Source organism: Amblyomma maculatum, chromosome 2 (genome assembly GCF_055883805.1).
Source record: "Amblyomma maculatum isolate TAMU_Amacu chromosome 2, ASM5588380v1, whole genome shotgun sequence".
Classification (NCBI taxonomy): domain Eukaryota; kingdom Metazoa; phylum Arthropoda; class Arachnida; order Ixodida; family Ixodidae; genus Amblyomma; species Amblyomma maculatum.
In genome coordinates this window covers 58675620-58703530 of record NC_139345.1, presented here as the reverse complement: position 1 = coordinate 58703530, position 27911 = coordinate 58675620, and the positions used below count along the sequence as shown (strand labels likewise).

The window sequence follows — 27911 nt, the reverse complement described above, 5'->3', positions numbered from 1 at the left end:
TGTCCTTCGTAGAAGGAGCCAACTCAACCTCAATAGGAGCATGCGAAATCCTCACGTTGTGCGCATTCCGGCCATCTGGGCAAAGGAAGTAATAATGATAAGACGGAAGTGTATTTCCTCTCAACGATAACGTAGTAGTACTGGAGCCGCCGAGCTCATCGTGCTCTTGAACAAGTTCAGTGAAGGCCATGTGCACGTCTAAGTTGACCAGGGCAAAAATAATTTCCGAGCCGTTCTGCGGGGATACTGCCCGGCCAGCGATGTCCATAGCAGCCAAGCCGATGTCGCTCATGTCTGCCTGTTTACTTGGCTGCCACTGAATTGGCGTCTCTCTTTAGCACTCCATCGTTCCACCACGGTTTTGACACTTTTTCAAGTAGCCGTCAAGCGAATGGTATTTGGAATAAGAAGAAGCTGATCGAGCGACAAACCCGCTTGGCATGGTCTCTTCGTGTTCTTGAGCTACTGCAACATCAACACCGCTGCTTGATGCGATAATCCAGAGTGTCATGGTAAACTGGGGGAACTGTTCGAAACCTCCCAGTGACGTCTACTGGTCTAGTCTAAGTATGCAAGAGAGAAAGAAAAAGCTTTAATTAACATTCAAAGCACGTAAAGTTCTGAAGGTACACAGTGCGAGTTGGTTATACAGCCGCCGAGAACAACCAAACACTACAGAGAGTCATACACCGACTTATCGCAAGATGCGCCGATGGAAATTTTCAGCGCCTCCTACGTAGTTCTACCTCAAACGTATAAAATTATGAGGGGGATGAAGTAATTCAAAGCCAGTAAAAAGTGCGAGCAGTTTCAATTTAAGTGGTGCCATACTTCATGGCGAGCACCGACTAGTATTTTACATCTAAATATTGACAACCTGCCCGCACGCCTTTCTTGCATAGTTTGAGTACTTAAATCTTTACAAATACTGTTGGAGGAACGAAGCGCGTTTTTGAAGCGATAGCTTCACTACGCGAGGTAAAGTTAAGGTCGCCGTGTGCATCCGATGACCTTCACACAGCTTTGAGGTCAAGTTGGAACTTGAGCCACAACAACCACAGGGTGTCCCTCCGGGCGACCTTCATGTGCGATGTCCGATCCTGAGGTGAGGTGAGATGGGAGGTGGTGAAAGCTGGCTGGCAGTTCCTGGCCCTACGGGGCTGGGACGGTAGGTCAACGCCGCTTGCAGCGGGGGCTAGCCAGCCGCCGAAGTTTATCTGTTGTAGGCCGTCATTGCCCCCACCACTGCTTCGGTGATGGACGACGGCTGTTGTTGCGGTGCGCGTCTTTCTCTTCCTCTTCTTTTTCTTTCTTCTCTCTCATATCTCTCATACAGCATCGGTACTTTAAGCCCCGATGACACCGTCATCATCATCATCAGCCTGATTATACCCACCGCAGGGCGAAGGCCTCTCTCATATTTCTCCAATTAACCTGTTCTGTGCTAGCTGCATCCACTTGGCCCCTGCGAACTTCTTAACCTCATCCGCCCATCTAACTTTCTGCCGCCTCCTGCTACGCTTTCTTTCCCTTGGAATCCAGTTTGTTACCCTAAGCGACCATTGGTTATTCTCTCTTCGCACTGCATGTCCTGCCCATGCCCAAAGACACCGTACCACGCCTTTTCTGGCAGTCATAGCCAATTATAAACAACCACATATATTGCAAGCCACACATAATTCCAAACGTCATCTTGCTAGTATGCTGCTTTAGAAAACGCTTCATTTCATCTGCAAAGCAAAATAAAAACTCAGTTGTTCACGAAGTGTTTTATTATCACCATGTACACTGTCTCTTCTTATGGCTGTCTTTTTATTCACGCTTCCACTACTCTTATCGGCGTTGATTTACAAAAACCTGCCATTCGCTTCCTTTTTCGTATTGGATCCAAAGAGAGCTAGTTCTTCTTCTTAGTGGCCATAATGACGTACATTCTGAAACGTGACTGGTCTGTTTGGGGCCCGTGAACTTGTCGCACAAGCGCAGTGACGTCAGCAAGAAGTTGGGCTCTCTCTGTGTCGGGCACCAGGTGGTTGATTGGAAGAACGCCCATGTGCATTCCTGCGAAATCATTAAAGAACGCAAATAAAAAAGTGGTGGGAAGCGAAGTTCTGTCCCTTATATGCCAAGTAATATTTTTCGACCACCGACGCTGTCATCGGGAAGCAAACCGTATAAGAACATTAAAACTAGCCCAGGCAGTACGAGCCATCGGCCCAATATTGGGGCATATGAATAAGGCATTGTTCCTATATCGGATCGGACATTGCCAACGTGGTACCAATACTGGGCCATAGTTAATTCTGGCTGGACTTCTTTTGTTTAACACAGATGGACTGGAGGCAGTAAACGTTTTCATACAAAGATGCATGCGACAAAGAATAGTCATCAGCTTTGTCCATCAGGGCTTGAAATACCGAGAAGATGAGGAGCAGATTGAAGTTAAAGGGGGTGCTCTGTTGCAATACAGGGGTGTCTCTTTGCATGCAGTCTTTGTCGCAATAGCGTTCACTGTCTCATTCTCCAGAGAATCCAACGTTGACATAGTCGGTGTTAGTGTTGCGAGCGAGAAATCTTGGGCGGGGTTCGGCAGGTGGATAGCAAGTGGCATGGCTGTGCACTGGTTGGTCGTAGGGTTATGTGACGTCATGAAACTATACGAAATCGCCAAGCCGGCGAGAGCTATCGATTCAGACTCCCAAATTTAGCACAGAGGGTGAGGGGAATCTAGGCATCTCTTACCTAAGCCGCGTAGAGACATCTGCCCGACTAGGTTAGGTGAGACTATATGCTAATGAATATTTGTCACACAATATAGGCATGAATTAGGGGATTAGACATTAAGCGAGTGGCAAAGTGCATGTGCGCCAAGGAGGATTGCAAGGTTATCCACAGAATGGAAGCGTTAAACTTATCACGTCATGCTCTTGAATGCTAAGCTTGAGGGCCCCACCACCCCCAACAACCCAAGTTTCTTCCTTCATGTTGTTACTGAATCATTTAGTCAGTGTAGTATTCCGTACCTTGAAATAAATGACATCATTAGTAGTGTAGTATGTCCTGCCTTAAAATTATTGATGACGTCATCAGTGGTGTAGTTTGCCGTACCTTAAAATAAATGATGACGTCATCAGTGGTGTAGAAGTCGTACTTTGAAATTAATTATGACGTCATAAGTGGTGTAGCATATCGTACATTGAAACAAATGAAAAACGTATCTTAGTTCTCCTTGCCTAGCGATATACCAGCGCGGTTGCCATGAAGACCACCGCCGCTAGTTAGTGGTAGATAGTGACCGATAATGATAGTTAGTGGTAGTTACAGTGACAGGGATGATGATAATGTCAGATGACTATAACTATACCGTCATCGCATGGTGACATCCGGTCATGACGTCATTCACGCATACACGAAGCTGACCCCGCCAGGCATCCGTACAGCGTCCTTCATTTGGCGCTTCCTCAAACGCGGCACCAAGCAGCATACAGAAGACGCAGTAAAGCAGGAATCAGCGGTCTTTTACATTGGTTCGCAGGAATGAAAAGGCGCAGAGAAAAAGCTGCATTAGTGGAGGGCTTCAAATCACTGCCAAATAGACGGTTTCGCCTCATCGCACTTTAGCGGTCCAAAGTGCCCCCTAGAATTTTTAACAGCGCCTCTAGTTGTCGTGCAGCTAATTATTTCCGTGTACTTGAATGTTCGCGTGCTTTTAAAATCATTAGTACTTGCGGCCGGTCATTATAATTTGTTTTGGTTATCTGTCATATCGCTGTGTTGTTGTTTTATATGAGAAACTGAAGGGTAGGGCTCGTTAGGGCGTATATCATGGGTTGATAGGACACAACTTTATGGAATTCTGGAGGAGGCCCAATCATTGCTACTACTTCGTTGTGCAATTTTGTGAGTGCAGTGGCTCAAATTTTTAAATACGCAGCGTGAGATGTACAAAACCTCCAGATTCAGCCATTTTTGTGATCGTCTGTCTAAAAAATCAGTCTCGCTTTGTTATTGCATTTACGTTACATTGCCATATTTTCTTTGCGAATAAACAAACGCTTTTTCGTGCCTTTCCGACCCTGCCTTTGCACCTAACCCAAACCACACCCGGGAAGACTGGGAGGCGACTCTACTCGCCTGCTCCGACTTGAAAGCCCAAAAGGCGTTGGTCAAACGAGCAATGGCGGCAGCGGAAGCCACTGGGGTCCCGTACTAGGGATTCCACCTAGTGTTTGTGAGGGGCAGGGCCTGACCCCAGAGCAACCTCCATGTAACTCTCTATTTTTAATAAACGTTTCCACCACCACCCATTGCAACGGTAACACCGAACATGTTAGTTGAATCTGTCTTACAGAGGGGAGAATTTCCCAGACATTTCCTTCCTATGTGTCATGGCTCCGTGCACCCGAATGCGCCGCGATTAAATCTCTCCCATTCGCGACATGGTAAGGCAGTACCTGATTCGCACTTTGTTCTCTGCTCACGCCATTACTTCGATCCGCTACAGATTGAAGGAAGAGACCGCAGTTGCTGATGACATGCTCTTCAGGCGCTTTGGTGGCAGTCTTCAGAGCTCATCTCGGAACTAGCACCAATGATAAGCTATGTCGGCAGCAACGTAGAAGCCGCATATACCTGCCAGCGTCTTGCTGATCAGTTGACGAGAGTGCTATAATTTGCGACGAATTCAGGCGCACGGAGCATGCTGTCATGTGAGACTTTATATTTGTCATGCTTTTGCGGCGAATGAATAGCGCTGCGATAAGGCCACCTCATTTTAAGCACCTCGGCCAGTTCGTTCTTGTACAGCTCGACAAATGTTCTGTTCCCATCTGAAGATTTGAATCCAACATTTAAAGAAGGCGAAAACACTAGCTATATTTCAGTTGTAAAAAAAAGCAAGACTTTGGTTTGGTCTTGGGGGTTTAACGTCCCAAAGCGACTCAGGCTATAAGGGACGCCGTAGTCGATGACTCCGGAAATTTCTACCACCTAAGGTTCTTTCACGTGCACTGACGTCGCACAGCACACGGGCGCCTTGCTTTTCTCCTCCATCGAAAAGCGGCCGCCGAGGCCGGGATTCGATCCCGCGTCTTTGGAAACAGTATAGTCGAGCGCCGTAACCACTGTGCCATCCCGTTTAAAAACGTTTGTTCATCTGATGCACTGAGAGGAATTAGAACAATATCGTTTAATATGCCGTGCGCTCAGAATTATAGTTGTAAGGACAGGTTTCAAGAGTGAATGTAGTACCCTACTGCCTTTCATCAGTTTTCGCACGTTGTCTATAGTTGGATCTGGTAGATGTATTCCGGTGCGTACGTATTTGCTCACATATTTTCTTTTTTCTAGTCCAGCGCGCGTACAATTATGAGTGTATATATGCGCTCCCTGTTTACATTGTACTATGGTTGTAGACCCTCGCGTGTGCTACTGAAGCTTTACCCTCAACTTTTCTTTTTTTGCATAGACATAGAAGTAGCATAGACTACTGCGGTCCCCGCCTTATACCTTTATTTCTCTCGTCTTCTTTCTCCCTGTGCTGAACTTACCGACTATGTCTTCTTCAGAGCAGCCGTCAAATAATGTCACCCTGGGAAGTACGAAAATTGTGGAGGAAAGACCAGCGTCTTCCAGCAGCGATGACATGTAGTGGATCTGCTCTTGCTTATCATTCATATAGTGGCTCTTCGAAGCGTACGCTAGCAATTCCTGCACAGAAAGCACAAATTACAAACACGGTTCATCGCGAAACGGCGTATGAAAGCTTCAGGCGCTTTTAAGAAGTAGAAATTTTAATCGCCAGCGGATGGCATACCGCCGGTGAGAACACGCCACAAAACCGGAGGACAACACGAAAGCGGACGGAAAGCAGAACACGAGGGCGAATCCGAACATTGTTGAGCCGGTCACCACCTGGTGCTCACATCGTTCGCTGACACGGAAACAGCGCATTTGCTGGCAAGTTTTCTCTTTCCCTCGCACTGGTTACGTGGCGCAGAAATCAAAAGGCACAGTACTATGTCGCTTCTAGAAGGACATCTCAAACGCGCCTTCAGGCGAGGCGCTTGCCGAAGCAGAAATGACACGCCCTTGACTGCCGTGCATTTTTATTGCAATTTACGTCATGCCTACATCTGCTGTTGATTGTTAACTGATTTTTTAGTCTCAATACTTATGATGCGAAACTTTATAGATATAGGACCAATTATTTAGATGCAGTGGTTGAATTTGCAATTAAAATAATTATTATTTTCAGCAAAAGTACGCTGGTAGCACTCAAGTAGGGGCTTCATTTGCGCTGGTTCACTTTCACTCACTGTCGAGGCCAGCTGCGAGTTCAGGTGATAGACGCTGGAATCGCACCATACCTTAATTGTACAGCGAAAGCCATTAACGCACGGCATTGCGGTGCGTTAATTGGATTAAGCCTGGCAAAGCTTTGCTGGCCCGGGCTCCCTCTCTCTTTCTTTTACATTTTTTTTTCGTCATATTCTGAGAGGAATAATAAAAGGTAGAAGGTAAAGGTGAAATGTGGCACAATATTCAGTTCATTCAAATTAGGACACTAAAGCCAATCGCGCATATGCAAAAGGATAACAACAAAAAAGAAAACCTAATCTCGTATGAGCAATACTTCCTTCTCCTTTTCATCGCCGCGGCTTTGTTTTTTGTTCGGAAAGACATTCGTTCGTTCTTTCTGTCTCTCAGTAACTCAGCAAGGGTGTTAGTTTTGCCACTTTTTCTGTTCTGGGAACGGCGCGCTGACTATTGAGCTTTCAGATTTGCCCCGGCCGCGCACTATCATGCACCGGAGCCAGGGTTAAAAACCTCAATGCGTTGCGAGCAATACACTATCGCGCTAAGTATCAGCTACACCGCGATATTCTTCCCTGGGCGTCGGCGTGTTGTGTCCCGTGCGGAGCGCGATAGCAGATCCCTACTACGTGAGTATAGCAACGGGCTCCACCTTCGACATATCACACAGATCACAATCCTGGCCTCATAACCTCCGAGTAATAAACAAGGATGCACTAAATACTCCTCCATCAACAATTTGCTATATCGGCACTCTTCATAATCACTTCTTAGCATTATTTATAAAATTCTTTAAAAACCGCCACTCAAAATGACTTCTAAGTCACTGTATGAACAGTTATGTACCATGCCACAAGTATACCACTCTCGTGCGCAGCGTACTTAGTGTTTTAGGGTACTTAGAGTTGGTGAATTATAGGCTTTAGCGTCCGATAGCAACGGAGGATAATATGTCGCTACAGCTACAGCCATTGTCGCTACAGCCTAATTTTAGGTTGGCATCAATTATCTTTAAAACGCGTAATTATCATGTTCTTAGTGGTTTTGAGTCATCCAAGCTCTCTAAAAATAATACCACCAGTGTGAAGTTCACTGCCTTCCGAAATCAAATAACAGCCTACTCTTCATTCATTTCATCATTCATTAAAGACTCACTTATTTTCTACCTTGCTTTGTTCCTCCGACTAAAGATGCTTCTCTGGATCATAAGTTTGTTTCCGTGCTTACATTATTTCATTTTTTTTTTCAGCAAATTGCATTCTCAGATTTCTCCAATTAGTTCACTTTTGTTTCCAGTTTTTGATTATTTCGAATTTTTTATACTGTTTGTCGTTTGCATTGTATTATTATTATTATTATTATTATTATTATTATTATTATTATTATTATTATTATTATTATTATTATTATTATTATTATTATTATTATTATTATTATTATTATTATTATTATTATTATTATTATTATTATTATTATTAGTTGTTCTCTTCACACCTGTATAATTTTTTATTAATAACTGCCCAGTAAGTTACCCGCGAATTTTATTCACTTTGTCATAGGAGCTCCCACGGATAGTTTATACTTCGGGGCCTCCTTCTGCAAGGCTGATAACCATGTACAGCTAGACGCAATATGAAAGGGAACGCGGGAGCTCGTGGCCTCCCTTCTTTCAAATGCGCTGTCACCGACAGGTGATAAGAATCAATGGTAAAGACGCATCCAAAGTAAGCTTGTTCGGCTGCTCTTCCCGAGCATACCCTTGGTGCCATCCATTCTCGTCTTGCGTTGGGGACAGCGCTTTGCAAAGCGCGGAGGCCACGCGCTCTTGTGTTCCCTTTCATGTATCTAACAACGAAAATAAATAAAAGTTACGAATGTCCAGGGAGCAATTTCCAACTTTTCCAGAAAAGTAACAAAATAATTTGTCGCATCGTTTTTACTCGCTGGTCGCATTCGTACTAGAGAGCAATACAACAGAGAACGACATTTCGTCAACAACATCCGCTGATCTCAGGAGCGCTGTTCCCGAGGTGGCTTCGTGTTTACAGTGGCGTCAGAAATTGCTATTGCGTTGAGTCTTCTTCAAGGTGAGCGAAATATATACGTAGACGTTTCGTTGACTTTTCTCTCAAAGCCATCATAAAAGAAGTTATCGTATTAGTATTTACAAATTAAATAACTTTGAAGGAAAAAATTAATGCGATACATCTAAGGCCACGCGACTCCCAACAGAACTCAGTTGGTTGTGGCATGCCTGGGACACTTCGCCTCCTCACAAATATTTGTTACATATCGGCATATATGGCTGCGAATTCTAAATGGCATCTTTGAAAAAAAAAACTGAAAAGAAAAGAACTGCTTGAGCTTTGTTTGGTGGGCTGACGAGAGGTCTGTTTTCTTTTTACTGACTGCTGACTATTGAATTTCTCTCTCAGAACTCTTTTAGTTATTTTTATCCCTTAAAGAAACAAGGACTTTCGTAGCCGTCATCTGTGGAAATAAATTCGCCCCAGGACCTGTTGTCTATTTCCTCAAAGCTGTAATGACAAAGTAGCCTTCATTTGGGGAGGTCACAGAAACTAGGGTTCAAGTTCCAACAAGTGACAAGGTGTGCATGCAGCCAAGATATTGTCTAGCGTTCCATGATGAACATGGAACAACCACCGAATTATTGCAACACTTTGAAAAAACAGATCATTACCTCCGAATACTTTGCCCAGCGGTTCATTTTGGCCAGGAGCGACCAAACCATGGCAGGCGGTTGTGATGCTGGAAACACCAGGAGACATTCTCCACCCGTAGTAAGAAGATTTGATATGTTTTTCAGTGCTGTCCCTTGATCCTTTAGCCACTGAAGGCAGTAAAAGGAGTAAACGCGGTCGAACTGTCCGAAGGTACGGATAAAATTACTGACATCTTCGCCGATATTGAGGACATGGTATTCCATCTTCTCGTGAGGGAATTGCTGCCTCGCATATTGTATCATCTCCACGGAACAGTCAACGGCGATAATCCTCCGACATGGAAGACAACGCGGAAGAAGGCAATCTCGCGTGAAGTCGCCGGTGCCGCATCCCACGTCGAGGAACTGCATCGTATTCTTGGCATCAGCGAAAAACGCGGGCTGGCAGAACTCAAGTACGGCGTTGGCGTACTTTCTTTGTAGGCTATTGTTATTCGCGTAACGCTCAGCGCTTAAGCAAGGTGGGCCCATTGTACGATGCAACAAGGGTGGTCGGGAGACAGTCTGCAACTGGAGTGCACAGGACCAACTAAAATTATCAGCCTGCGTTCCTGAAACAGATAAGAGGTGTTAAAATGCATACGACGATGCGAGTATGAACGAAATTGCATGAGGAACTCGTTTCCTGCAAATCCCTTCTTTTTATTGCTAACAGGTAAAATGGTTAAGCTTTTAAAGTTATGGCTCTGTTTTGAACAATCCCGCGAAAGCAGAGCTCAAAATTTATAGATCATATCTAACAAGATCAAGATCTATCTATCTATATATTGTGGGATTCTCTACGGGGCTGCGGCTCTGTTCTCGGAGCATACAACGCTCCGCTAGCTCAGACCACAGTGGTGGCCCCAAGAACACGAACACCGAGGACCAATGGGTTAACCGGTTTAATAGCTTCCTCGGCCGCGCGCGCGCGCGATCAAGCAACGCTGTTCACCTGATGCAAGTCCGTCTCTTTTCCTGGACACTTCCGTTCAGCTGACCCGTCTGGCCCGCACTGTAGAGCTCGTTGCACTCCACCACACACGCACTCACTCTCCCCGAAATCACACCCAGCCAACGCTCACGCAGCACGCGCTTCCCTTGCCACAGCAGTCGAGGAAGAGAGGGAAAGGAGGCTGCCAGGTGATGTGGAGAGGAGAGGCCGCGCCTGACCCTTGCCGCCGTGTCGTAGCCAGGAGGGGAAGGAGCGGTGATATGTGCCTTCCCACACCCCTCCTACCTCAATCGAGGCGTCCACCCGGCGGTGCAAGCGCGCGTCGCTTCTACCCTTTGGTGCCGTTGGTCTGGCCTCTCGGCAGCGTCGGCAGTTCCCTGCCGCTGGACACTAGGTTGTGCCCCGGAGAGGCAGGCTCTGCATCTGGGATCTCAGTCGCTGCCGCCGGGGTGAAGGCGCGAAGTTCGAAAGCTGGACTCGTGATGCGCCACTGCTCCAAGCAGTGTCTATGCCCTGGTGTCAAGCAGGGCAGGAGGCAGGGCTCATTCATCTTCTCCAGCCAGGGTTGAACAGGCGTACTTGAGTCCGGGAAAGCCCAGACGGCGTTGGGAGAGGTCAGAGTGCACTAGTTTCTCGTCGCCCTCCCGTTCGTTATTCGGTCGAGCTCGAATGCGAGCTGCTCCAATAACTTTGTAAGCTGGCGCAGCCATTGGGCTGGTAGACTAAGCATCACCTTCGCCGCTCTCGCCGCCTGAATGCAGAGCGTGGCCCATGCGCCCGAAGTCATAAATGAGGCCAGTCGGCGGGCTAGGTCCCTCTGAACGTGCTCAGCACAGGCTTCGCGTACAGGAACACTGCCGGCTTGTGTATCGACGCGCGCCGGATAAACACGAGACCTCTAGTGCCCTTGCGGATGACATTAGGCGACTTCGCCTACCTTCCGCACTGTAACATCGCGGAAAGGACTGCCTTCCCTTGCATGCCCTTGCGCGCGAACTCGCGCGTCTGGCGTTCCTACCTCAACAGATCGAATGCGAACTGTGCAAGCAAGGACCGCGTTTGGGGCCTGCATGTGCGCTCTCACGCATGCGGCCTCAACGATTTCGCTGGATGCGGATGTTATAGCGATGCCAGTAGAGACATGCTCTCAGCATTTCCTGCCTCGGCGCTCTTCGGAACGAGACGCGTGTCGGCTTCCGCAGCATCTCTCTGGAAATACTGCTTCAGCTCTCGCACATGATTGGGCCCGCTTATTCGGCCCGAATGCGGGTCTTTCAGTCGGTAAATCAGCCGCGACTGTTCCTCTGCGATCACAAAGGGCCCGACCCATCGGGGCGCAAGGCCGGCCGCGAATCCCGCGGATGCATCGCTGAGAACATGATTTCGCCTCAGAACTGTGTCTCCCGACTGGAACTCAAGGTTCCTGTGGGCTTGGTCGTAGCTAGTCTTTTGGCTTGCCCTGGCCTTCTCACGGCTGCGGCTTCCTTAATGGCACTGACCAAACGCTCTCGTAATCCCCGTGCGTAGTCGTCGACATTGGCCTCGACTTTGCGAACATCGTCCGACATCGTCCGACCTATGGGTCAGGACCGTGTCCGTTGGCGTGTTCAGCTGCCTGCCAAACATGAGAAAAGCCGGCGTGAAGCCGGTCGAGCGATTTACACTCGTGTGCAGAGCGAAGGATATGGCGTCCAAGTGCTCTTCCCAATCATTATGCGACCACGCATATGCGCCCAGGAGCGGCTTGATGTCCCGATTGCGGCGCTCGCTCACGTTGGACTGGGGATGATAGCACGTAGTTTTCTGCTGCCGTACACCCATTGCCGCGCACGTATCACAAAACACTTTGGACGGGAAATACGTGGCGTTATCGGTTATCAGGCGCTCTCGAAAGCCAAAACGACAAAACACCTCCGACAGCTTTCCTAAGATCTCCCGGGCAGTAGCTTTCCACAGCGGGTACAGTACAGCGAAAGCGCTGAAATGGCACGTAACGACGAGCACGTATTTGTACCCCTCCTTGTTGCGCGGCAGCGGCCCCATCAAATCGCACGCCAGGATTTGCCATGGCCTCGTGCTTATGATGGGCTGGAGTAAGCCAGGTGGTTTGCCACCTCGAGGCTTTCTCTCTTGGCAGATGCGGCATGTTCGCACGTATCGACATACGTCAGCCTTCATTCCGGGCCAGGTAGCGAACCCACAAAGCTTCCGCCATGTCTTTGGGGCGCGCCCGTGAACATCGGCGTCGTGATAGTGCCGCATAGCGGCGCGGCGCAGTTTGCGCGGAATCACAACTTTAAAGCACTCACTGAAGGCTTCTTTGTCTGGCACGTATTTTAGCAAAGCTCCTTCACAGTCCAGCAGGAAGTTCTCCAACTCAATCGTAGCAATACCAGTTACACTAGAGTTAGCGCCAACCACACTACCAGTGGCTTCACAGCAAAATTTGGCCTGAGTTGTCAGAGCATCCGTCTCTTCGCTAAGACAATTGATTAACGCCTGACAGTACGAGTCTTCCTACTGAGCTCTGAGAAGCTCTTCTCTGCTGAACGCAACGTCGAGGGGAACTACTGCTCCCCACAAAGCGCACGTGCTTTCGGGGCTGAGCAGGCGGGGTACTGCCCGCTGCGCGTTCCCTACGCAGAGGGGGAGACAGCTGCCCTTCCGTCTCCTCCTCGTCTTCGCCTGCCGGTTGGGTATCAGTGACTGGCGCCCGTGACAGCGCGTCCGCGACTACAATGGCAGTCCCTCTTCGGTAGCGCACTTCGAACTCGAAGCGTTGCAGTGTCAGGGCCCACCGCGCAAGCCGACCGCAGGGCTCGCGCAGGCGTTTCAGCCATGTTAAGGCCATGTGGTCGGTCTCGACCGTGAACCTTGTTCCTTCAACGTACATTTCAAAACGTCGCAGTGCTTATCATCATCATCATCATCAGCCTGACTATACCCACTGCAGGGCGAAGGCCTCTCCCATATTTCTCCAATTAACCCGGTTCTGTGCTAGCTGCATCCACTTGACCCCTGCAAACTTCTTAACCTCATCCGCCCACCTAACTTTCTGCCGCCTCCTGCTAAGCTTTCCTTCCCTTGGAATCCAGTTTGTTAATCTAAGCGACCATCGGTTATCCTCTCTTCGCACTACATGTCCTGCCCATGCCCATTTCTTCTTCTTAGTTTCCACTAGAATGTCAGTAACGAGTTATTTCTCTGACTCACTCTGCACGCTTAATGTTAACCCTACCATTTTTCTTTCCATAGCCCTCTGAGTTGTCCTCCACTTAAGAAGAACCCTCTTGGTTAGCCTCCACGTTTCAACGCCATAGGTGAGTACAGATAAGATGCAACTGTTGTATACTTTACTCTTGAGCGATACCGGTAAGCTGCTAGTCATAATCTGCGAGTGCTTGCCAATAGTGCTCCATTCCAATCTTATTCTTTTTGTTATTTATTTTTCATGGTCCGGATCTGCGGTTACTACCTTTCCTAAGTAGACATATTCGCCTACTACTTCCAGTGCTTCGCTACCTAATGTAAACTGCTGTTCCTTCCCGAGGCTGTTGAACGTTACCTTAGTCTTCTGCATATTGATTTTTAAGCTTACCTTGCTACTTTTCCTGTCTGGATCATCAATCATTATTTGCAGTTCATCCCCGCAGTGCTTAGATAATGGCCAAACATTACTTTTCCGTCGCTGAGTAATTGCATTTAGCCAGCGAGAGCGCGCGGCTCGCAAGCGACACTGTTCGCAGCTGATCCCCATCCATCTGGAGGAGTACAGCGCCCACTCCGATATCACAGGCATCGGTCTAGATGACGAATGGCTTGTTTAGGTCAGGCAGCTTCAGAGCTGCTGTCTCAGCGATGGCGTGCGAGAGCTGGCGAAAGCTCCTTTCCTGCTCATCTCCCCATTCCCAACAGGAAGACTTTCTTAGCAATTGTGCCAAGGGCGCTTGCAGTCGCACACAGTTTGGATGAACTGTCGGTAGTACCCCACAATACCGAGATATCGGCGAACAGCACTGACATCTTTAGGCGCAGGAAACTGCAGGATCGCCTGAAGTTTCTCTGGATCAGGAGACACCTGGCCCCGTTCAACTCGATATCCAAGCAAACCCACCTAAGCCTAGCATATCTGCGCCTTTGCGGAATTGAGGCATGGCATACCTCCCGCGTATGCCATGCCTCCCGTCTGCGAGTGGATCGGCCGTGCGCGTTAACAACGATTGCGTTGTAACCGGCGGTTCGGCGAATGGCCTGAGCGGGGCACATGGGCTCTCCCGATAACCCTCATTGGTGATATTTATCACCAGTCCAATTTTAGCCAAGAACTTTCGGCCTAGGATAATTGGGACTGTCAGGCCATGCAGGTGAACAAAACGCATTCTGCGTACACGCTTATCGAACCGCACTACGAGGCGAATGTCACCGCAGGAGCGCACCTCTCCGCTAGCGGGCAGGAGGGGCGTTCTTCGCTGTCGCATCCGAGCGGACCGCCGTCGGAGCTGGGAAACCACCGTGTCTCCAATCAGCGAAATGCTTGCACCCGTGTCCAGCAGTGCATTAAATGTTGCTCCCGTTACGGCGAGATCAACAAAAGGCGCTGGCGTGTTAGTTGGCTCTCCAACTTTGAAAGCGGACGTGACGGGTACAGGCTTCCGAGCGTTTTCAGCCTCCACCGGTGCTGCTACCGGCGGCCTGCCTCGTTTCCCGATCTCGAGGGGCAGTTTCTGGCTATGTGACCAGTTTGGCCACAGCTAAAGAAGCGTACAGATTGCCATGCTTGTTGCTGCGAAGCTCGGCGATTTTCAGAGGCACCCCGACTGGACGGGCCCCCACATTCTGTGGGGTTCTCACGGGGCTCCGGCTCCGCTCTGTGAAGCGAGGCCATACCGCTAGCTCTAACCACAGCAGTGGCCGTGAAGAACGGCACACCGAGGTAAACATAGCCAGCGGACAAAGTTGTCCATTGGGAACGCCCAATGTTATTCGTCGTCTCTCGATCCTGTCCGCTGAGATGAGAGGGGAGGGAAAAGAGGGGTCGTTCTCTCACCCTCGCCCTCTCCGCCACAGCGCTGGGGGAAGGAGGCCAGGAGGGGAAAGATGAGGGCTCCCCGAGAGAAAGAGAGGGTGTTGGCTGCGTCGTCCGGACGAGGGAAATGTTGAATGCCCACAATATATATATAGCTTGGAGCTTGGCCGATTATAGACCCTGTCAGAGCTCAGCTGTCGTTTAATAAAATGTAATCAACTTAAACAGCAACTGCCTGCAGCTGTCAATAGCTACGACATCCCGAATGCCATATTTATTTATTTAGTTACTTACGTATTTACAGAATGCAGCCACTCGAAGGCCAAACAGAGTTTACAATTTACAAGAGCAACCAAGACGATCGTTGCCAGCACATCAACTCTCAAACAGAACACTTTTCACAAAGAATCTCACATGCAAAGGATGGACATGAAGAAGATAAGAGGTAGCAGGGATCGCTTGAAGTGAGCGTCGTCCTAGAATCAAAGGTGATAAACGAATAGAAGATACATACATACTGGACAGCAGGCCATAAGAATGCATTCCTGGGGAAAAAATGCAATAAGCATAAAAAAAGCCATCTCAGATGAGACAAAACACGCGTTCTTCAAACTTTGCAGCATGACGCGAGGCAAATACATGAGCTCACAAGATATCCCACTGAGCGATAGTGCGGGGAAAGAAGGCAAATAGTAAATAAGTTCGTGGGAACGGAAAGTCACGTAAGAGTTCGGTTATGAATGTGCCTAGTATGTCGGGCTAAACTTGCGCGCAGGTATTCACTGGAGCTGAAATCAAACTGTTGATGAGAAAGCAATAAATGGAATTTTAGCCTGGCGAGCTCTTTTTTTTTTTTTTTTCTTTTTTTTTCTTTTTTTTTTTTTAGAGGTGGAACATTACGGTCATTAGATCGGACGATGAAGTATGCCTCTGGTAACTGCTGAAAATGAAGCGGACTGTTTTTCTTTGTAGCATTCTTAAAGAATGTTTATCTTTTTTTCAGAAATGAATCCCATGATACACTCGCATATTCAAGTGTAGGTCGTGTATTGTATTATAACCTAATAACTTTATGGACTATGCGGCAGATTTTAATAGTTGGCGGAGAAAGTTTTTGGAAGCGGTAGCGGAAATTGTTTCAGTGTGGCAGGTTCAATTCAGATGCTTATTTACTGCTACGACCAGACGCTTTTAATTGACGACCAGCAATAATTCCTCGTGGTTCATAATACAGGTAAACAGCAACTGTTTCTTCGACTCGTAGGAGGAAGGTTTTGTGAGTGTCCATTTCCATCGAACTCAGCCACCTGAAGTTGCATTAAGGCCTATCTGCAACGATTCTTGATCATGACGATGATTTATTCACTTGAAGAGAACGCAGTCATCTGCAAATAACCTAATTTTTACAACAGTAGTATCAATGGCCATAGTGGTGTCATCGGCTTAGGTGGAAAAAAATGCGAGGTTTTAAGAATGGCATGAATCTATCATGAATGGCATGGTAGAGCGAAAGCTGAGTGTGTTGCAGCAATAACCTCTTTAACACCGCTCTTCCAATCCGCGGTATCTTCTTAATTTTTATTATAATTGGTTCCCAGAAAAGGCGAGTATCTGTCACACTTGTTTTGTGGACACCTAAGCAGCACCGTAAGAGAAGGGGGAAAGATGAGAGTGAAAGTGGAAAGAGCGAAAGAGGCGGCATAATTGAGGGATGCGTAGTATTTTAAACTGCATATCAAAATTCATAAATAAGGATATGAATTCCTTTTGCGGTTTTGCGGGGAGAAAGGCAACTTCGAGCATATGATCTGGGCGTGAAAAACCCATAATCCTCTCTCAGAACCCATTCCTGATCCCTCTGAAGAAGCTTGGGACAAGCTAAGGTCCAGCGATGGCCCTGGCATTCCATTCAAGGCCGTCGAATGGGCCGGCGTCCCCGAAGGTCTCCACGGCCTGCGACACACTAGCTGACTTCCCCTATTCCTCCCACTTATTATGAATAAAGTTTTATCAGCTCAGCTTGACCACCTGGGGATCTTTAATATGTGTCGTAGTGAAGGGCTGCGGAGTAATTTCGACCACCTGGGGATCTTTAATGTGCACTCACATCGCACAGCGCATGGATGCCTCTTCGTTTCGCCTCCACCAAAACGCAGCCGCCGGCGGTCGGGACCGAACCCGTGTACTTCGGTAGTATAGGTTTTGAGGAAAGGAAGGTACAGTATACTTCTGGTGGACATGACGGAATAGCAGACATCCACACTTCTTTAGGTCAAGGTCACTTGAAAGTCAAATTTAGTGCCACGTGAAGACCGGCTGTATCCAGCGTAGTGATTTTTAATTCTGTCGCTCGCTTCGAGGAGTATACGGAGTGCGTGACGACCAATCCTACCATTCATGAAATTTCGACAGGCTCTTTGAGAGTCCGTGAGTATCGTTAGCGACCGCCCAGTTCTATAACCCTTCGCTACAGCTAGAGCAGCGGCTACTTCCTGTGTTCGACCATTTCAGATCCCCATGGTGACACTCCATTTACCATGTGCGATAATGGGACCAAAAGAACCTCAAACTGCTCTGCTGCACTACATTCGCGCGGATTCTCCTTGCCGCCCACCGTGGATGCATAACATGGGTTGGCAAATTGGCAGCATACATGGCATCTGCCCACATACCTCATAAACTGTTCAGATTGCAAAACAAAAAAGTGAATCCAAGTTGTGGCAAAGGAAGGCCACAAAACGACGCAACGCTCGTGTCGTCCAGTTGTTGTGGCTGTAGGAAGAGGGAAAAGAAAATGCACGGGCCTGTAGCTGAACCACCTCCGCTGTATCGTGCAGACACAAGAGAAAATAGAGAAGAAAGGAAAAAGAAGAGGGAGAGAAAGACGCGTGCCGCAACAATAGCCGTCGTACACCACCGAAGCAGTCGCGGGTGCGATGACCGTCCCGACTCCGTAGGGCCAGGAACTGTCACCCTTCACCACCTCCCACCGTGTCCTGTTTTTCTTCTTAATCCCGTCTTGTAACACGCTGTTTTATTTACATGAATCGTCAATTTGGCCAAAAGGCATCATTTCTGATATAAAATCGGTTAATCTACTTAATGTATAGCTGCGGAGGGAAACGATTATCACGTGTGACTCTTGCCCGGAGCTGAAAAATTGCGACAACACGGCGCGCTATTGTTGCCGTGCTCGCTGATAGCTAGAGGGCCAGGCACATATCATTTTCCAAAGTTAAGGTGGCCGGTAGAAATCAACACGATCGAAAGCTTACACTTGAAATAATAGCTTGGATAGTGGTAGAATCATGCGCCAACGTTGCTTCACAGATTAGTCGATATTTTTCCTTTTTCTTTGCTCTGACCTTGAGTACAGCAGTGTTTCGTATATCACAGTATTCTCAAAAGCCGTACGTCTGCTGGACAATGAAGTGTGAAATGCTGTTTTCTCGAATAAAAATACAATCCACATTACAGGAATCTGCGAATTTCACAGATAAATAATTTTTCCGCAAATCATGAACGTAGCACAGATTGGATCTACTGCGTTATTTTTAATGGCAAACAGTTAAAATAAACGGAGCACTACACGCGCAATAATTAAAAATATAAATAGTCTGGTCCTTTCAATAATTCGAGAAAAGCCTTTCAACGCAGCTACGATAGGAAAACTTAGTAACCCGAACGTTTTCTCAGCCTCCACGACATTTCGGATGCATGAGGCAGTGAAGCATATAGGTTACTTGACAATCTGGGGAGGCCTTGGAATCGCGTTCATTCTTCCTTCCCATTATCCCAAAGCAGGTCCGGTGATTCGGCATGGAGGTTTCATTTTGCCAGTTTCTGCTTCATGAAGCCCCATGCGTATTATATAAAGTTAAAATCCACTTCTTTTGGAGGTCATGGAAGCTCCTGCGGGCAGAGCTACTCAAGCTTCTGCCGCGCAAGTCTCCAAGACAAAAAAAAAAGAGAAGAATAAGGTTCCAAAATTATTAAGTTTTAAAAGGATTTCGCAGTACTTAAAGAAAAGAATAGCACATAAAATTTATGCGGCTGAAATAAATTTAAAGGCTCATACCGTGGTGTGCAAGACTGGCGGAACAATCGTTTGACAACAAGAAACACTACTTTGCGGCTTCAAACGCAATAAAATAAATATAACAACAATAGTGAATATTCACAGAAGGATGACCTAGAAACGAACCTTATATAGGATACAGTGACACTAAAAATACAATCAAGTGACAAGAATCATTAGCTCATAAGTGCAAAAAAGCATCAGTACCGCGCTAAAGGGGCCATATCCCTAAATTGCAAGTATTATTAAAAAGAGACATACTACTGAAGAAAAATCTCTATTTTATATGCTCACATTCGTTCACAGGATACATTAATTTTGAATAAAATTTATATAATTCTGCATTGCAATGTGCAAATATGTTAAATGTAATTATACCCAATTATGTGGATGGTGCTCTTGTCATGTTGTAAAATGAAGCACCCGTCCGGAAACGGACCATCCAGAATTATTGGAATTGAAAATGTTTCCAGTATATCAGAGTACGCCGATGCCATTAGCGCTTCGTCTATCTGAATGAGCGGCCCGAGGCGACGGTGCATTATTGCACCCCTCATTAATAGAGCGGTGTCACTAGCTGCGACGCCTTGCGTCTATTGTGGTTCAAACCAACCACAGAACAGAAAGCCAACGGATCAGTAGCAATACATAGATTTTACCAGTCATCGTCCGGTACATTCTAAGCAGCGAATATTTGTAGGACAGGCGATAAGGCTTAGAAGAATATGCAGCGACATTCATTAAAAGCAACACAAATTCAAAGTAACTATTCCGGCAACCTCATTGATATATTCCTCGAGAAAGCAACTACTTTAAAGCCCAACGATGTGCTCACGAAACGACTAAAACCAACACTGAACGCCAGCCTTCTTTTGCAACGAACGTAGAATTTCAATGAACTGTAAGCTCCTTAGCACCAGAATTCACGATTACCAAAATTCGCCATTACCAGATTTATACTAACAGAACACAAATAAATAATCTGCAGTGCGATCGGAAATCTGCGACCATTTTGTTCAATCAAATAATGAACTCGTAAAATGGCAACTACATGACCTACCGTGTGCAGTCCGGCCTCCAAACGTGACGCTGTTGGTTCCACACACTGCTAAATTCAACTCATCCGTGAACACCACATTCAACTCTTCTTCAGTGTGGTCTATGTGATCTGGCTAGTGGCAAACTTCAACCGAAGCGCCTTGTTTATTTGAGTCAAATGTTTGAGTCAACAACAAGGGTTAACTAAAGGGCTTAACGAGACCGAGCCGAATGGTCAGCTAAGTGGCTGGTGGCTCTCACGACTAAAGTGCAGCTACCTCTACTGATAAGACGCCCTCTAACGCGGTACGTTTTTTCTGCGCATGACACAACCGACCATACATTGTTTTGAGTGTCTCGTGGAATCATCGCGCACAAAAAGATAAATGCCTCAGCCAACGATAACCCCTGCGTTCTTCTCATCCGCCAAACTGACCTCTCCATCCACGCGCGCCGAAATAGGAACGAAAATAAAATCCGAAATATGTGCTTGCGCCGAGACGCCGATAACAAATGGTGATTCTAAGCGCACTTGCCGTGAAAGCTGAGCTTAGGGTCGGGACGCCGAGTGTATGTGGACGTGTCACCAACAATATTTCCAACCAACAATTTTTATTTGGGCGCCGAACAATATTTCCGAGTGCGAAATAATCGTTCGTGCCTACCGAGTTAGCGGTTGGATTTCTAAGGTGGCCAGGAAACAGTCGGTATACTTTTCAGTGCTGTAATGTTGAACATTTAACGTTTTGCGACCGTTTTAAGATCTGACCACTCAATGCTGAGCTAATCCTAGCGTTGATTGCGTCCGTTTTGGACGTACGTTCATGTTATATATTCTGCCAATGTGAAAGGCACTGGGGGGTTCTGACCCTGCGAGTATGCTTTTAACAGCTGTTCATCAGGAGAGGGAACGTGGACCTGGCGAAGCTTAGATGTTCGGATCGAGATTGAGATGGAGGTTAGAGAGGGGGCAGCAAAGGACCCTAGATGGCAATAAATGTCGACCGAACGCAGCCACATGACACGGCGCGCAACGTTTAGAAGAGGTGGGGACTTGCAGACGCTGCCGGATATCTAGAGGAGGCCGTCATTATTATCAGACATAGCAGTGTTAATCAACGGCATTCGAGGTGAAGAGGTAGCCGTGCTTGTGACGAGTATCAAAAAGCGCAAGATAGTAGGATCAGAAGAAACGGCGTACTTTAAACCCCTGGGAGGCACACGTATACGTTTGTGATACGGGGCGTCGACATACCCACATCTAACGAAGAATTTGTGATGAATGCAGAAAAAAAGAGTACATATTCCAGGAGCAGTGAGAATATGTGGCGATCAATGACGGCTGCTTTAACGTTCTCCGGAAACAAGATACCTTTTTTTTGTGGTGCATCATGAGAGGTCATGACGTCGCGTTCATTATACAAGACGATTACAACCGCGTGTTGCAACAGTGGACAGGCAGCGCCAGGCGTAAACGTTTGCTTGAGCCCAACATGAGCGGCGTACGATATTTTCAAGCCCGAGAACCCTCCTATGGACAAAACAGTAACACGAAGCCCGCTTTCTGCTAAAATAAGAGGACCTTAAGACGGTCTTTTAGCAGTTGCGAATCAACTTTATGACGTCATTTATTAGTAGCAAAGCGAGGCGGTAAAAAGGGTTATAGCAAAAAACCGGAGAATCGGCAGCAAACAAAGTCAGAGATCCGGACCTGAGAAAACAAGTCCCGCGCAGGTCCAGGTTACTGAGCGAAACATCGTAATTCAGAAAAGATCGCCGGAAAAGACGACGGAAAAGGTGAGCATGGGTACCGTTTGTCCAGCACCCCGCTGAGTAGTTCAAGAGTCGGCAGACACTGTTAGAGGAATGGCACGTGACGTAAACAAATTAGCTGATGGTTTATCTTGTGATTAAACCTGGAGTTAAGCGAGAGCAATCTGCATGGCTACGCTTAGATTCGGCTTGAAAGTGAAGACATGGCTTTTACGCATAGTAGTTTACTCCATGGCTTCAGCTTTATTTTACGCCAATGCGGGAATCACTTCACGTATGAGCACTCCTTGCCTGTTGTCGTTGACCATTCTCATTCGGGTGTAGAAGACTCCTAGTGGTATGACGTCGTCTCTACGTCGAATTCCGGGGCACACCGCTGTCACAACGTTCGAATGACCCTTCGGCCCTGGCAACTCGCTGTTGTCGTTCGCCTCTACGAACTACCGAGCTATCTGTCTCCTTCTTATTTTCTTCTTTCTGCGAACTATCGAGTTATCTGTCTCCTCCTCCTCTTCCTTCTTTTTTTTCTTCTTTTTCTACTTTTTCATCGTCATCATCATCATCTCCTTCTTCTTCTTCCTCGTCATTATCTTCTTGCTTTTCACCTTCTTCTTCTCCTCCTCTTTCACTCGAACACGCACGGCTCTTTGGACAGGCAGGGCGAAATGGCGAGACTGGGCAATGCAGCTCTCGCTACAAATAAAAAAAAAATGGACCAAGAAAATTATCAAAATGAATATAAGCGAACAAAAAGCACTAGACAAAAGTAAGCGAGTGCAGCTGAAAACTCACAAAACGGTGATGGAAAGAGCGATCAAGAGGGGAAATTCAGTGCTGCAGAAATTAAATACATGCACAACAAATTCAACGGGTCTTGTGGAAACTGCAGCAGTTGCTCCACAATGTTCAACACGCGAATGAACCTACTGCAAGGGTTATTAACGTTTGAGTAGAAAAAATTCAAGTACTATTAGCACTCGCGGAATGAAATCCTGTAATCAGTCCCAACTAAAATAGAGGGAAGATCAACCTGCTTTCCTATACGGCAGAGAAAACCAAGCCGGGAAATCCGGCCCAAGCTGAAGGAAAACGCAGCAACTAATACCCTTGTCACACGGGCATGCTTAACCGCGGTTACGATAACCGTAGTTATCGGTAACCGCGGTTACGGTTGTTCACACGGCGGAACCGAACGCGGTTAGCCCGCTAACTACGGTTGGCGCGAACCGAGCTTGGCGACCTCGGTTTCATCGCTCAAACCGTGAACCAGAGTAAATATGGCGGCGTCTCTGAGTGGTACGTGAGTTGTGCCTCCTGCATCTCTGGCATCTCTGGCTGCAGCTACGAGACTTCTGTGGTCGCATGAAGCAACGATGATTTTAATACGGCTGTGGGAGGAGAGGCTCCACGCTTTGCGGGCCTGTACGAGAAACGCACGCATTTATGCGGCGATTGCTGCCGACCTCAACGCTGGCCTGCAAGCCATGGACGAAGGGCCCTATAGCGCATTCACGTGTAGCTGCACAACGTGCATATACCTTGTGGATAAAAACATTACCGTGTAGTGTTATTAAGTCGTTTATTGTAAGAAATTAATGGCAATTTGGTTGTCTATTTGGAAACCACGTGATCGCTGTCAAACCACCGAACGGTGGGCCTAATCCCCGTGTGGCAGCGGCGAGATGACGGTTTTCTGTAACCACGGTTCTTCCGGCTAACCGTAGTTAAGCATAACCGCAGTTAGCGTGTCCGTCTGACTAGGGTATAACAGTGGCACAGAGAGGCTTCTGAACAATGTGAACGAGTACCACTATTATCTATGCTCAAAAACAGATTTATCAGCCAACCTTATAGCTGATGGCTCACAACTGACGCAACACATCAAATGCATAAGGTTTTCTGTAATTGCAACCTTCCTTATCTTGTTCCTCGTGTACGCGTGCGATCAAAAGGTTCAACAGTACGTACGCCTTCCTTCAGTAACTTAGTCTAGGCGTAACCACAGTTACACCACTCATTTCTGAATGAATTTAGTGAGGTAAAGCTAAATTGTCTTTTCTGAAGCGTTTACCATATCACATGTTAGCGCAATGTTCCTTAAGGAAACATCTTTTTGTTTTTGTTTTTTTTTTGTTTTGTTTTTTGACGGTGATGATCTTCAGGCCGTCAAGGAAATAGAGACCTATAGGCTTACCTGGATATTTAAAGTCCACCTATTCTTTTTTTCTGCGAGTTACCCTGCTGACATAAAATGCTTTATAGCTTCCACATAACTGCCGCACAAAACAAAAAACTCCAACACGTGAAAACACTGACGCAAATGGACAATCGCTGCGCTCACAATTGAACTGCCACAAGGCAATGTAAATCTCAGAATGTAAATTGTGCCGATTTACCGTTCGCACATCTTCTTTCCTTCTTTCTTTCTGTATTTATTTATTTATTTATTTATTTATTTATTTATTTATTTATTTATTTATTTATTTATTTATTTATTTATTTATTTATTTATTTATTTATTTATTTAGAACATACTGCAGGCCTACAGTAGGCCAAAGCGGGAGGGGCGAATACATAATATATGCAAAAATGAACCGGATTAGCAAAATTGAAAAATGTTAAATACAAGTTGTAACACAAAATACAATCATAAATACAGGCTCAGATGCAAAATACAAAAAGTAAACGTAGAAATAAATGGCTCAAATTAAATGCTGTGAAGAAAACATTGAGTCAAAAGAATCAGCTCTGGTTAAAAGATCTGGCGGACACCTGTTCCACTCCTCAATGGTGCGTGGAAAAAAAAATGAGTATTTAAAGGCGTTAATCCTAGCACTGTAAGGGGTTAATGATTGTGCATGATGATTTCGTGTTTGGCGCGTAGTGTTAGGTTTAAGGAAGGGGTCTGCATTCATAGACAGTTTATGGTTTTTTAGTAAGCCATATGAGTGGCGAGCCGTTTTATCTCCCATAAATTGGTGAAATAAATCAGTTGTGATTGCAGCGATTGTCCGTGTCCATGACTGTTTTCTTACTTGTTCAAAGTTATATCGAAGCTAAGCAAGCAGCTTGACCAAAAGTTCGTTTTACTAAACGCTTCTATTTACTGCCCCGCCGCTGTTGTGCAGTGCTCAGGGCGCTCGACTGCTGTGGCCAAAAATGCTGGATCGAATTCCGGCCGCGGCGGCCGCCTTTCCGAGGGATATACGGAAAGCAAGGCGCCCGTGTGCTGTGCGATGTCAGACCAGGTTAAAGAACCCCAGCTGGTCTAAATTTCAAGAGCCGTCTACTGCGGCGCCTATATTAAAGCAAAAGCCTTTAAAGGCTCATTAGTGTCCGTCCGCGGGAAGTGCCACGGTTCCACGGGATACCGCTAGATTGTGTCATCATCTGGGGACATCATCGGTCATTACCGGGCGTGAGGTCATGACCAGTCATGACCGATCACTTCACCAGGCGATTCACGCATAGAAGCCGCAACTCCGAAACTGCTAAGTTGCGATAGCGCTCGCTTTCTCAGGAACGGAAGCAAAATTCACAATTAGTGACAACAAAACAACCACCTACAATTACGCAAACGGCAGGATTGCACCGGAAGCGATGAGAATCCTGACCGGAAAACAACTGAATAGAAAAAGTTACGAGGACCTTTAGCAACTAGTAGTGAAAAGCGAAAGCCTGAGCGCCGCATTCTGCTATACAACTGGTACTAATTAGAAACTAATTAATTATTCAGTCATTAATTTATCATATAATTGCTGATTAGATTAGGTAGGTAATAATTACTAATTAATAAACATTCCTAATTACTCTTCAATTATTAATTGATCATTGACATATGGCTATATAAGGCACGCAATCGTGCATACTATAGTGGTGCTCTGCGACTGGTCGAGACCTTGATGACGTCATCCCTTCTCGACCAATCAGAGCCGCCGCAAAAGCGTGACACTTTTGCTGACAACGATCAAACAATACAGGCTTTCTCCGTAATGAACGTTTTCCATCCGGGACTTTAGAGTCCTTAGCCGATTGCGGAGGAGGTTTCTTCCCGCGGGGGTATCCGGAGTTTATTCCATTGTCGTACTGGCCGCTTCGGTGGCAATGGCTGTTGTGACGCACGTTACCTATTTCCTTCTTGCTTGTCTTATATCAGCACAGGGCAATCATGGCGGCTGAGCCAGGCTCATTTGTTAAGTCCATGATTTTCCTGTTTCAGTCGCAACAATGAAAATGCTTTAACAGTCGCTGTACGGCTTTTTGTGTCAGGTTGCTGGCCCAAAGGCAATAGGATTGAATGACGGTCTGCGGCGGCAGTTTTACTTCTGAAGCAAAATGCGATAACGCACATGCCTGATGTCAGCGGCCCTCGTTCGAGTGTTTCGAGTGAGGAAGTTAAAATGCACATACCATGATTTAATGGCCCAGCGTTTTTGCGAAACATTAGCTAGAAAAGGGTATGCGGAAATTAGGGAAACAAAGTGGCGGAAACTTAAACTCCGTCTTTAAGCATGCAATGCACCACGTTAATTGCTATGACCGGCGGCCACCCTTGCGATTCCTTCTCGTGTTTGCCCCTTCTCTATCATAATTATTATTACCTGAGACCTGCATCTTTTTTTGATAGCCTTTAGGGTGCAGTCGTAAGCTACCATACATGTGAAAATACTATAGAGACTGTCCCCGACGAACAGTTGAAGCAGTAAAGGAAGCGTTATTGCAGCGTCCTCGGATGCACAATGCAGCATTACTGCCGAGTGAAGACGAACTCCGGTTAAGCGAGTGATGGCAACTTCGCTTTCAGTTGCACATGCAGCAGCTCGCTTGGGTGTGCAGCGTTAGTCTTTTTCTTTGCCTGTCTTTCTTTGCGACACCTGAGTAATGAGTTCGTGGTGTTCCTAGGAAGCGTTATTTGCCGACATTTGTCATACTTGCAGCTGTTTATCGTAGCCTTACTTTTGTCGCAGGGCTTAAAGGCTGCTTACACGACATTATGTGGAGGACAAGTATATGGAAGCAATTTACTTCTGTGCCGTGTAACTTAGTGCTCAGGCTCCTTGAAACCTGGTAACTTGCGCAAGGCATGCAGAGATAACTTCCGTAAGGCTGCGTGCCAGCCCTTGAAAGCCTTTTAGTCAAAGTGACTGTGACAGCTCGTCATTCGGCACAAAAGCACCGTTGTGTGAACTGAAAATATTTGAACATGCATGAGTCTGCATGCATTATTTGGCAGTGCAAAACCTCTCACCTGTTTGAGAGGAAGGGCCATGGTGTCTGGAGTTTATCAGTGATATGTGGGGGGCATAGAGAAGACTCCTGTAGTGAAGTAATGCTAAACTATGGAGTCAAGCTTCCATAAAAAGTATGCCTCCGGCGTGTTTCGTTTAATCGTCCTTTTCATTTAATCACTAGCCGTGCCTCCACAGAGGGGAGGACATTCAGCTGCTAATAATTGGCAACAGGCTTGAACTCAATTACTGAAACTATACGTCAGTGCAGGAGGGCAAAACCATCTTGTAACGAGCAGTCTTGGTGCAGAAAAATCACCCGAGGTTATTGAAGTCAATTTCTATGATGACAAATCCGGATTGAATGTTATTCAAGTGCTCATTAATACGCATTGGTTACACAATTCACGCACGAGCATAGCAGTGCTATTGATGTCATGGTGGCTCAGGACAACATAAAAATGTTAATGGATTCTCTAGCACAGAGTCCATAAGTTATACAAATAATGCAATGATACAGATTTGTGATCTCCTTGTAACATAACCAAATTATGCGTGATAACTGTGCTTGTTTCCTTATGCAAAAGCTGAATCATTATGCAATTGCAGTTGAGAGAATTTGGGATAACTTTAACAGAGACTGTAAGTTGCAAGTAATGCGTCAGACATTCTGCATTATATGAGAAGGCCACAGAAGAAAAAAGGACCGCGAGGCGATATACAACCGTCGAGTACAACTTTATTTCAATGGCGCATTGTATATATGCACAGCTGCT

The 27911-nt window shown here is 46.5% G+C and overlaps 1 protein-coding gene across 1 annotated transcript; it reads right to left on the bottom strand.

Annotated features, from left to right (window-relative positions):
• Positions 1–1763: 1763 nt before the first annotated feature.
• Positions 1764–20460, bottom strand: LOC146198749 (juvenile hormone acid O-methyltransferase-like). The gene is made up of 4 exons (XM_084592640.1): positions 20157–20460; positions 9017–9609; positions 5550–5709; positions 1764–2061 (listed from the first exon to the last, which is right to left on the bottom strand). Exons 2-4 carry the CDS (start codon positions 9527–9529, stop codon positions 1898–1900), a joined length of 837 nt encoding a protein of 278 aa, XP_084448766.1. The 5' UTR covers positions 9530–9609; positions 20157–20460; the 3' UTR covers positions 1764–1897.
• Positions 20461–27911: the final 7451 nt, after the last annotated feature.